The following is a 12,834-nucleotide window of genomic DNA, read 5'->3' as shown; positions in this document are numbered from 1 at the left end:
AGGACCTCAAGGAACCAAGCAAGATGAATGTTCAAAGGTTCTGAGGACCTCTAGATACCAAGCAAAATGAATGCTCCAGGTTTCGAGGACCTCAAAGAACCGAGCCAAACGAATGCTCAAAGGTTCCGAGGACCTCCATGAACAAAGAAAAATGTATGCTCCAGGTTCCGAGGACCTCAAGGAACCAAGCAAAATGAATGCTCCAAGTTCTGAGGACCTCAAGGAACCAAGCAAGATGAATGCTCAAAGGTTTCGAGGACCTTAAGGAACCACGCAAAATGAATGCTCCAGGTTCCAAGCACCTCAAGGAACTGAGCAAAATGAATGCTCCAAGTTTCGAGGATCTCAAGGAACCAAGCAAGATGAATGCTCAAAGGTTATGAGGACCTCAAGGAACCGAGCAAGAAGAATGATGAAAGGTTACAAGGACCTCTAGGAACCAAGCAAAATGAATGCTTCAGGTTCCGAGGACCTCAAGGAATCGAGCAATATGAATGCACAAAGGTTCCGAGGACCTCTAGGAACCATGCAAAATGAATGCTCCAGGTTCTAAGGACCTCAAGGAACCAAGCAAGATGAATGCTCAAAGGTTTTGAGGACCTCTAGGAACCAAGCAAAATGAATGCTCCAAGTTTCGAAGACCTCAAGGAACTAAGTAAGATGAATGATCAAAGGTTCCGAGGACCTCTAGGAACCAAGAAAAATGAATGCTCTAGGTTCCGAGGACCTCAAAGAACCGAGCAAAATGAATGCTCTAGGTTCCAAGGATCCCAAGGAACCGATCAAGATGAATGATCAATGGTTCTGAGACCTCTAGAAACCAAGAAAAATGAACACTCCAAGTTCTAAGGACCTCAAGGAACCAAGCAAGATGAATGCTCAAGGTTTCGAGGTTCTCCATGAACCGAGCAAGAACGATTGTTCAAGGTTCCGAGGACCTCTAGGAACCGAGCAAAGACGATTGCTCAAGGGAAACCCTTCCCTTCAGACAATCCCAAGCGACCCTAGACATGCGGTAGCCCCTGGGAGTGATATTCTGCATTTGGTGTTAGGATTAATGCCTTAAAGCATGTAAAGACATTCTATTGAATTAAATAAAAAGAAAATTTTTATTATATTTTAACATTATAATTATTGTTTAAATTAATTGTATGATAACATCAAGAAAATTCCTTATTCATTCATAAAGAATATGATTTTTTATTAGTACGAGAGAATTAAGATCATATCTAATGAATAAAATAGTCACTAACATATTAAAGTAAGGAATCTTTAATGAATGGTTACTAGTGCGGTTTACTAAGCATACATGATGCAAGAAATCTAGATTCGGATTACTGATGTGGATAGACATCTTAGTAAATGTGTTGTATATAATAGAGATTATATATGACAGGACCGATAAGAATTAATTATCTTTATAAACTTGTCATTTGACATAAAGATTTGATTCTTATCATAATAGATGATCATTTGTAGATCAGTCTAAATCATGAGTATTCATGAACTCTTGTTTGTGTTTATTGGATCTTTTGATTCACTCGTTAAGGTCTCTTAGTATAATGAGGTTAATGACTTTTGTTTTGGAGATTCAATATCATGAATGGCTGGAAACATGATTTACAATAATGAAATCCATACTTTCCTAACGGGTCAAATATTGGTTCCCTTAAGGGTTAATTCTGGGACTGAATAGTTATTGAGCTCAAATCTATAATTTGATTATATATTAATTATTCGCTAGTGAATTAATGGTACTTAAGGAACAAGAGGTAATTAGAAGGGTAAAATGATAATCTTAACCAACTCTAATTAACGAACCAATAAATGGAGGACAGAACTACATTTATTGATTATACCAATGAATTACAAGTGAAAACTCTGTAAATATAATTTTATAAATACTTTGAGTGTAATTCCATATTTATAGTGGAGTAATCATGGAACTAATAAATAAGATTATTGGATTAAAGGGTTTAATTAATAATCTGGTTTATTAGAGCTTCATATTATAGGTCCATGATTTCCAGATCACCTCTGTCCTACACTGTTAAGTGTAAGGATGTCAAAAGAAAGATTTGTAGAAAGAATGACTTAATTGCAAATGAATTAAATTTCCAAGGCAATGGAATAATTATGTGATAGCTATGGGCAATAGATTAATTATGAATTGATTAATTATTTAACCATATAGTTTTTATTTGAAAAACTATAGGTTAAAATAAATATTAATCTTGTTTGGATTAATATATAAAGAAAGATTAATAATTATCTTATTTTGAATAAGATATTTATTTATTTATTTAAAACTGATATTTTAAGATAAAGTTAATTATGAATTAACTAATATTTTTTTGGGATAAATATATTGTCTTAAATATTAATTAAATAAACAAATGAGAAAATTAAGGATAACCATAATGGTGTGGTCGACACACTCACTATACAGTGAGTGTGGTGCCACACAGAGGGATTTTCTATCCCTGAGATTTGAATTTTGAATTTCAAATAATTTGTTTTATTTAATTATTCTTTTTTAAATATGATTTAAATTAAATAATTAAATAAGGTTATAACTGATCAGTTTTATTTTAAGAAAATAAAGATTAATTAAATTAGTTAATTATCTTTATAAACCTAAAATGAAGCGATACTTTTAAAAGGGTCATTGTTTTTCATAAACTGTCAGACTATCTCTCTGAAACACATGAAATAGTTTTTCTTAAACCTGAAAACTATTCAATCCATCTTCTCTCTATCAAACCTCTGTAGATCTCATGTGTTGAGTAAATCTAGAGAGTTATAAATCAACATTTTAATCCTACGTGCCCACACACATCCTTGTGTGTTTGAGGATTAGTCTGGAAGATCAAGGTGTGAGCTTTTAGAACTTGGATAAGAAGATCGTTGATTTTATACAAAAAGATTCGAAGACACTTGGTAGCCTACAAGAGGTAATCTCTAATATGATTGTATGTGATTTAATATATATATGTGTATGATTTTGGCTGGTATTAATAATTATTAAAAATGGCTCATTCCCCGCTACGTATCTTTGATTTGCTCTTTTAATACAAACATTTGACAAGTTCTAGTATGTAAGCACATCTTTAGAGATGGGTCCCCATATCCGACTAGCCTCAGATGTGCGCAATTGAGGTTATTCTCCAATGTGGGGGAGCTGATGAGTCGATCTGCTAGCTACTATAGCGATATGTCTAAGATATCGCCCAATAGAGATGGCTTAGGAAAGCTAGTCACTGGGGGAATTTCAGTGACTCCAATGTTTCTTTTCTTGTGTTCAACTCTCAATGAAAGCACCAAAATATTGACTCATTTTTTTGTTGACTCATCTAACACCAAATAATAATATTAATAATATTTGTGAGAGCTAAATAAAGTATCTGAGATGTTTTTAGTGCCCAGAAATAATGGAGAGAGAGAGATATTCAGCCCCAAAAAGATGGCCTACATCCACTTAGTCACTGTCATTGATCTTGCAAGTCATGGATTGCATTTGTATTTAGCTTTTAGCTATTTGGCTAAATTAAAGATGGAGAGCTTTCTTTGTAAAAAATTGTCGCCCCTCCTCCTTTCTCTTTTTTTTTCCTCTCGGTCCTTACTCCTCTTATTTATATTGAGGAGTTAGGGTTACATTTGAGTGGGCTTAAGTTATTGGGCTTGGCCCAATAATTAGACAAAGTAACAAGTGAATGAGTGTAATGCCCCAAATTTCCTAATAAGGTTTAGGACCTTGATTAGGAGGCCGGGAGGACCATAATTGATTTATTTTGGTATTTAATGATTATATGCATGTTTATGTGAATTATATTATTATATGATGGTGGATGCATGCATATGGGTTCATATTTTAATTATGAGGGCATTTTGGTAATTTGTCCGCTGTGGGCGTAATTGTGTTTTGGGTGCATGGTTGTGATTGATTAATATGGCCATCTTATAAGGTGGATTGGTTCGAGCTATTTGGCATGAGACGATCATGAGATGTAAGTGTTCGGTCTAGTCATAACAGGTTTAAGTTCGTGGCTCGGGGTGAGTCTCGGGGTCATTTTGATGATTAGAGCATTACCGGGAATCAAAGGGTAACGGGATATGATTTATTGGTATTTGAGAATATTGAGAATAGAGGGAATTGGAGAGCGTTAGTTATAATTAACGAGATAGGTGGGAAATGACGATTTTACCCTTGGTAGTGTTTAGGAGCCTTAAATGACCTAGGGGCATTTAGGTCATTTAGCTTGGATATATATGAGGTTTAGTAGGCTGTGGAAAACAGAGCAAAACAGAGCCCCATCCTCATCTTCTCTTCTTCTTCTCCCGTACATGTTTTCCCCTTTGCTTTTCTTTGAATTTTGAGAGTCCAAATTGAGGAGTTAAGCTAGGAGATCAAAGGTGGGAGCTTGGGAACTTGATTCAGCCATTAAAGGGGATTCAAAATCGAGTTTGAGGTGAGTTCAGCCATAAGTTTCTGGTTTTTACTCTGTTCTAGTTTAAGATTTCAGTTTGGGATTTCTTGATGATAGTTTGGATTTATGGAGGTTTTGATTGATGTTTAGCTTGGGTTTTGATGAGGGTGAGTTATAGGTGATGTTTAGTGGTTGAATTGGGTGTTAGGTTGGTGTTTCAGATTGGTTTGAAGGGCTGGTTTCAAGGGAAAGCGCAGGAGAGGTCGAGCTGGAGCGTGCTGTCTTTTTGGCAAATCTGGGTATTGAGCCGCGGCATGGCTGTGGTGCGCCGCGGCCCATGGTGCATGACAGGGAGGGCCGCCTCTGTTTGAGGGGCGCGCCGCGGCGCAGCTAGGGAGGGTCACGGCCCTTAGTGGCTTTTTGGCCAGAAATGTGTTTTTAACTTGGGGATTCAAGCCTTAGGCCTCGGGGTCGAACCTACTACTCGGTTGAGTAGTGTTTGATGTCTCGGAGGCTAGGTTTTGGTTTGGGAACTTATGTTGATCATTTTTATTGATGGTACCCTATATTTGGTTATGACTAGGTGACCGCTAAAGGACTAAAAGTTGATCGTTCTCAATGGTCTTTCTTTTAATCATTCTAGCTCGACTTTGAGGTAAGAAAATTGCACCCTGTGTATATGTGACATGCTTGGCTATTGTTGATGCATGTTGGTTGATTATGAAACGTGACATGCATGGCTATTACTGATGCATGTTGGATTTGTTAAGTATAATGCATGTGATGCACGAGAAACATGTGATTAGGACATGCTTTGCATACTGAGTATGATATCGTTCAGAGCTTGAGCCTCTATGTTGTGCATAGTCCTAATTGCACTAGTACCTGTTAAGTAAGCATGCTGAATACCTTGTTTATGGATATTGGATATGTGATATATGTTTGGTGGCATGGCTTACTTGTGTATAGCACTGACTTATTAGTCAAAATCGGCATTGGTGTCATATCCGTCTGTGAGGCTGTGACTTATTAGTTAAGTTCACAACGGGCTGAGCACTGGTCGTGTTTCACTAACCCAAGAGTCAGAAATGACAGAGCGTTATGAACGCCGGGCCAAGTGAAGATTAGATCTAATCAATATCAACATTGAATGGCTCTATGGCATTAATGCTGGACCGACCCTAAAGTCGATGAACATGCATTGAATGGCTCTATGGCATTAATGCTGGACCGACCCTAAAGTCGATGAACATGCATTGAATGGCTTTATGGCATTAATGCTGGACCGACCCTAAAGTCGATGAATTTATAAGCGCTTGCCTGGTCTAAGACCAGATGTTCATAGCCAGGGCATATGGCCCCGATGACTGTTTGTCACATGGCTAGGGGACGCTGTCCATAGTTACGACTCTAGAGTCGGGAGGAAGGTTATGTTGGTGACCAATCACCATGCACCTATCCTGATCGAACTTATGAAAGGACAACCTACCAGTTAAGCCCTGGTGACCCTATCGTCACATGGCTAGAGGGTGTTGTCCCCACATTTGTGACTCTTGTGTTAGTCACCTATTTGCTTGAACTGTTGGTCCTGAATAATCAATACAATTACTGTTGATATTATATCATGTTATATTGTGTTTTCTTGCTGGGCTTCGGCTCACGGGTGCTGTGCGGTGCAGGTAAAGGCAAAAGGAAGCTAGACCATCCTTGAGTTGGAGAGCTTAGGTGATGACGTGTACATATGCAGCTGCTCGTCCACCACGACCGAGGTTTAAAGAGGAACTAGGGTTAAACCCTGATTTGCCGCATAGAACGGCCTGTTGTAAATATTTTCTTGTAGTAAACTCTGAAATTATATTTTCGGGATCCCAATGTATAGTTAAACGTTCTAATGAAACGTTCTACCTTATCCAAGGTTTTTAATCCCTAAACCGCTAATCATACTTAGTTACACGATTTTGGCCAAATGACTCGACTAGCGAGTTTAGCACTGTTTACAAGGCACACCATAACGGTCCCTGGAGTTGAGGCGTTACACTAAGCCTTAGGCATGATCTGGGCCGATTGGTAGTGACACTCCAAAAATGGGTATAACAATATTCATTTTAAATATTTATAAGTAAAATAAATTTATTTGTCATTATTATTATTATTAGCATACCAAAATTATGTATGAACTAATTACTAAAGAGAAAAAGACGAAAAGAAAAACTAAAGTGCAGAGAATAGAAAGAAAAGAGTAAGATATTATGATATATATATATAAATATTCATTTTTCAGTTTAAAAGTGTGCGGGCCCAAATAAAGATTTATAATTGCATAAATATATATATATATATTGTTACACCTACATTTCAATGATAAATAAACAACCTCGAAATATAGGTTCGTGAAGAGTAAGCTTGAAGTTAACAAGTAGTGATATTGTACTTGCACAAATAAACAAGTTCTAGTGCCACGTCACCAAGCATGAGTTGCAGGCTCGAAGACAGAAGCCTCCTCCAAAAGGATGAGTTCGACGAACTAGTCAAGTAAAGAGGTGGCGACAACTAGAACGGTGTGCTCGAAATTACGTGATATCTAAGCATGTTGAGGCATTGTTCAAGCTCGAAGACGCATTAAGCATTCACACGGAAAAGCTATTAGGAAATCCCTATTTCTTTGGGATTAGGTTAAGTCGTGTATTGAATCTCTATTTTTATGAGATCTTTATTTAAATAATGCATTTAAGTTGTATTATTATTATTATTCAAATATTCATTTGAATTTAGATTTGAATATATGTTGTAACTTCACTAAACTTGTGGGAAGATACTATTGTCACTAGGTCTATAAATAGCTTGGATTTAGTCATTTGTAAGGGGGCAATTGGGCACTGAGAAATATTCTGTGGAAATTGTTTTTTCTTGAAGCTTTAACACAGACTATAATAAATGTGACTCGTGGACGTAGGCAGATTTCAATTGCTGAACAACATAAAAAATCTCTTTCTTTTCTTCCTTACTAATTGTTTAATTACTCTACATAATTAAGTTGACCAAAAATTGTGTCAACATATATAAACATCTATTTACACATACACACACACATATATATATAATATTAGTTTGAGGATCGTTCAACCTGAGGTGAAGGAATGCCATAATTATGTGGGTGTGTAAGTAAGTGAGAGAACGCGAAAGTTCGAATAAATAACATTTTTTTCCCTGAACTTTTAACACTATAAGATTGTGCCCCCTAAAATATACGGTCTGTTAAAATTTTCTCCTGAATTATTGATACTATCAAATCGTGCCTCTTGTTACAATTTTCATAAAATATTTAGTATTTTTACCCCCCAAACTTTGACAACAACCAAATAGTGCCCCATTTAATTATAAAAATTTAAAAATATATTTTTTCTAATTAATTCTTAAAAACTTAAAAAATCAATAAAAGACTAAAATTATTTAAAATTCCTATTAAAAAAAATTTAGTTTTTAAAAAGAAGGGAATATATTTTTTTAATTGTAACAATTTATTTTTTCTTTTAAAAAATACTTTTAAACTTAAATGTTTTTAATAGGAATTTTAAATAGTTTTAGTCTTTTATTGAATTTTTAAAAAAAATAATTTTTCTTTAATTTTTTAAGAACTAAAACAAAAATATATTTTAAAAATTTTATAATTAAAGGGAGCATAATTCGGTGTTTGTCAAAGAACGTGGGCCAAAAATACTAATTATTTTATGCAAATCGTAATAGGGGGCACGATCTGATAGTATCAATAATTCAGTGAGAATTTTTAACATACCTTATATTTTAAGGGACACAATTTGATAATATAAAAAATGTTATTTAATATGGAAAATGTTATTTAATTTGGTAATTCAAAAAACAAAAATGTTATTTATTTCGAAAGGTAATATAAAAAATTAGAGTTTATACCACAAATTTATAATTATTTTATTTAACTGGATATTTAGATTTTCTCAAATTCGGTGCACTTTGTAGTTTTCTCTAAAAACATTATAAATCACAACATGTGGCTTATAAATGCAATTTTTTATTACATTATTTTTTTAATGAAACTAGTTACAATGCAATTTTAGTGGTGACTAATTTAATCACTCTTTATAAAAAAAAAACATTAATAAAATTAGCATAAATCACCAACTTGTGACTTTTAAATGCAATTTTTAATGACAAAATTGGTTCATGAAACTTGTCATTAAATATAATAAATTATTCCTTTTAAAAAAATCAATAATAAATACAGCATATATAGAGTGAATAAAAATAGTAAAAAAAGATATTTATGTATAAAATATTAATTTAAAAAGAAAAAGTTGAAGAAAATTAAACTCGAGTAAGATTAGTGCCAAGATACATTAAATGAGGAACACAATGACCAAAATCCCAGTTAGATTCATCCACAATATCAAACACGATGATAAATTTTCCAATTTTTTTAATAATAAATAATTACATTTGGCAAAATCGTAATTATTTCCAAAAACATGACTTTTTCCATAGCCACATTTCTTTAAAACCACCATCTCTGATCTTCATCTCTCTCGTAAACATTCCCCCGTTCTCCCTTTCTCTCTCGGATTATTATTATTAATTTTAGAGAGAGAAAGTCGGAGCCATTCTTCGAAGTCCCTCTCTTCTTTCTCTCTCCCTTAAACCCGCAAAGCCAAATTCAAATCCTAGAGAGAGAAAGAGAGCAATGGAAGGCATCGCGACGAAGAAGAACAAGAAGTTTGGGATTCTTCTGTGCGCGGATGATTCAGACTACGTGAAGAAAATGTACGGAGGGTATCATGGGGTTTTCGTGAGAATGCTGGGGGAGGAAGGGGAGACGTGGGACCTCTACAGGGTGACACGTGGCGAATATCCAGACGAGGATGAATTGGAATCGTACGATGGGTTCGTCGTCACCGGTAGCAGAAAAGACGCCCACAGTAACGAACCATGGATCTCCAGGCTCTTAGCCTTTCTCAAGAGACTTGATTCCATGAGGAAGAAGGTTTTAGGCATTTGCTTTGGCCACCAGGTTCGTACGATATTTACCAATATTTATTTATTTTATTTCATCTTTGAATTTTGCTTATTTTAACAGATTTTAACACTGTAAAATGTAATAGAATTTTCTCCAAACATAACAAACAAAGAAGGGAACCAGGATATTTATACTTTTATGGGAACGTGGCTGTTTTTGGGAGTAGAGTTTCTTGTTTGTTTGTGGGACAAATTTGCCCTCGTCTTTGTGAAGCAGACACCAGGATATCATGGTCATTTTCTTCTACTTCAGAATTATTGGTCCACCTAATAAAAATGATGCTTTTTTAAAAAACTTAAAAAAAAAATCAAATACTGTTGTCGTTCATTCGGGTCACGCGTGGGAGTGAAATCCGAACGATTTTTGATGGTGTTGTGTATCAGAATGATGCATGCCTACACTGCTAGTGATATTTGACCGTGCGATTATGGGATCTCAACGGTTCAGATTCACTTATATAAGAGGATTTGTCACATGATACCCACTCGCGACGATTTCCGAGTGGATTGCACTCGCTTATCTAAGTGACTCATATGCCATGATTTGGAGGTGGTGTGTGGGGCCCACTTTCTAATTAATTAGTTTAATTGGTAGAAATTGTCTGTAGTTTGGTGAGCCAGTTGGTGCACGTGGTTGAGCATGTGACAGCTAAGGGAATACACATCACTCCCATAACTTGTTCAAGGCACGTAAATGCTTTAGAGGCATTAATAATGTTATGATATCCACTTTATAATCACAAGCCTTAGTTTGAATTACCATAAAGTTATACAAAAAAATGATAAAGGCATGCATAATTAAGAATTAAATTATTTGTGTTATAGATTTAGTATATATGGAAATTAAAGAAACCCCATATTTAGATATATACGACCATTTTTTGGATAGTAGGAGTTTTTAAATCAAGGTGATTTGTTTGAAAATAATTGACAAATTTTATTTTTTAAACAACATTATATAGTTATAGAGTGGTGGTTAGTACTTCCATATGTGTTATTTAATTTTGTACACTACATTTTTTTAATAAAAATAAAACGAAGTATGTAATATGTGGACAAAATGGCAAACTTATTATATTTATAGAAGAAACAAGTTCTTTATATATGGGATTACGTTAGGCTTGTCACTTAGCAAAATTGTCGGCAAAATCACTTTTAAAGTCATGGAAAAACGTGATAACACTTGAAATAATAATAATAATAATAATTATTATTATTATTATTAGGTAAACTCTTTGATATGATTTTTTTTATTACATGATAATAAAAAAACATCGGTCCCTAGGAAGGGCATTGTGCAGTCCATACATATATGTATATACATGTATGTATACGTATATAGATTTATAAATATAGTTGATATAAATTGTACTTTAATATATGATGCAATGGTGGCAAGCATCAATGTAATTGCGTGTCCCCCACTGATGTCGTATGATAGATAACCATTTAATTGGATTCTAGCTGCTGCTTTTATATTATGTGCTATCATTTTTAATAAAGATAAATTTGTATTCAATATTTTTTTTTCACATAAGCCTTAATAATGATAATCATAAACATTTTTGAAGAATGTCTCGTGGTTTTTTTTTTTCAACCATCCAAAATGATTTGATTTGCCTATATAACTTGTCTGGTGAAAATGGAAGTAGAAAATAAGGATTAGATGGTTCTTAGAGGTTTGAATGTCCTTTTATTGAACAAGAACACAATACTAAAAAATGTTTTCGTGAGTGCACCAATTCATTGTCATAGGAGAAATGATGTTATTGTTATTTGTGGTAATAAGAAGTGTCACATTCTAGTTTCTTTTATTTTTTTTTCTTTCTTTCATATTCTTTTTGCTACTTTATTTTTCCATTTACTTCTTTTTAAGTACTTTGGATATATATTGTCATGTACTATTGTCTTTTGGTTGTTTCTTACCATGACAATGCATAGATTCTGTCTAATTTTTCTTGGTGACTGCCACTTGTTATTATGAAAGAGACTAATTTTCATTTTCTCAATAATTGAGTCACTACTAACTTGATCAACTTTTTTAGTAATGGCTTTTTCTTCTTTGATATAGATACTAAGCCGAGCATTGGGAGGAAAATCAGGCCGTTCAATGACAGGGTGGGACATAGGAATCAGAACCGTTCATTTCTCATCTTCATCATCATCATCAAAACTTTTTCAATCTCTCAAAATGCCAGCCTTACTCTCCATTTACGAAATCCATCGCGATGAGGTACGAAAAAGCTTCTTGTATTCTCTGTTTCTTTTCTTCTTATTATCACAAAAACTTAGGGTTGTATGCACTTGTTTGCTCTACAAAAACTCAGGTATGGGAACTTCCTCCCAAGGCTGAATTGATTGCATGGTCTGATAAGACTGGAGTGGAGATGTTTAGATGTGGTGACCACATGATGGGCATCCAAGGCCACCCTGAATACACCAAAGACATACTTCTTCACCTCATTGATCGTCTTGTTAAGCTCGATTACATTGAGGTATGTCCGCCCTTTGATCTAATCCTAACACTAATCGTCGATTACATGTATGTCTGCTATGATTGTTATTGATATCCTATCTATTTCTGTTTTTGTAGGATTCTGAGTCTGAGGAATTGAAGGCCAAGTTGGATGAACACGAACCGGATAGGGAGGCATTGAAGAGATTGTGCATTAGCTTTCTCAAGGGTGGATTATGATCTTTAAAGTATATGGTCTAGAGAGGAACCCCCAAAAAAGTGTAATTGGGGAGCTAAAATAATAAAATGTATATATCGAGTGTTTTGAATAGAAGGTTTAGAAGGAAATTGTGGTTTTAGGCACCAGGCAAGTACTGATCATTAGGCATCGTATTGTCAAAGCCAACTACATATGGTAATGAAATTTTAAGCTTTAGCCAAATACTTTTGGATTTTATGTTCTTAAGTTTTACTATACCAATCAACAAACCTTTTATTAATTGATCTCGATCTCCCTCATTAAAAGGAAACGAAACTTAACCTCTTCATGAAATTTTCTGTATGAATGGTTACCTAACTACAAGTCAAAGATTATAGTTTCAAAATCAACATGGAAATATAAGAATAACTAGACAGCTAACCAATGTTACATATAGTTTTATACATTAAAGATATTTAAACAGAGTCGTTCCTCAAAGTTTGAACAGAGTTCTGCTATGTAAAACCTATATTGAGACATGGGTATCTTACAATTCGAACTCTCACTCTCTGTCACAGATGTTAGAACTGGCCTCAGTTAGCAACCACTTGTAAGATGATTATTTATAGAGAAGGCAGGTGCTCCATTTGTTGATACAAAAAAAAAATGTTGGCATATTTGGACCACATGTGGGATGGTTATTGATAAGT

General features: G+C 34.5%; 1 protein-coding gene across 1 annotated transcript; it reads left to right on the top strand.

The window, feature by feature from the left end:
• Window positions 1-8,980: 8,980 nt before the first annotated feature.
• LOC133788985 (gamma-glutamyl peptidase 5-like) lies at window positions 8,981-12,369 on the top strand. The gene is made up of 4 exons (XM_062226687.1): window positions 8,981-9,465; window positions 11,542-11,703; window positions 11,798-11,965; window positions 12,064-12,369. Exons 1-4 carry the CDS (start codon window positions 9,139-9,141, stop codon window positions 12,163-12,165), a joined length of 759 nt encoding a protein of 252 aa, XP_062082671.1. The 5' UTR covers window positions 8,981-9,138; the 3' UTR covers window positions 12,166-12,369.
• The last annotated feature ends 465 nt before the right edge of the window (window positions 12,370-12,834 follow it).

The sequence above is a fragment of the Humulus lupulus genome, chromosome 7, assembly GCF_963169125.1.
Source record: "Humulus lupulus chromosome 7, drHumLupu1.1, whole genome shotgun sequence".
Classification (NCBI taxonomy): domain Eukaryota; kingdom Viridiplantae; phylum Streptophyta; class Magnoliopsida; order Rosales; family Cannabaceae; genus Humulus; species Humulus lupulus.
This window is presented reverse-complemented; position numbering and strand designations above follow the sequence as displayed.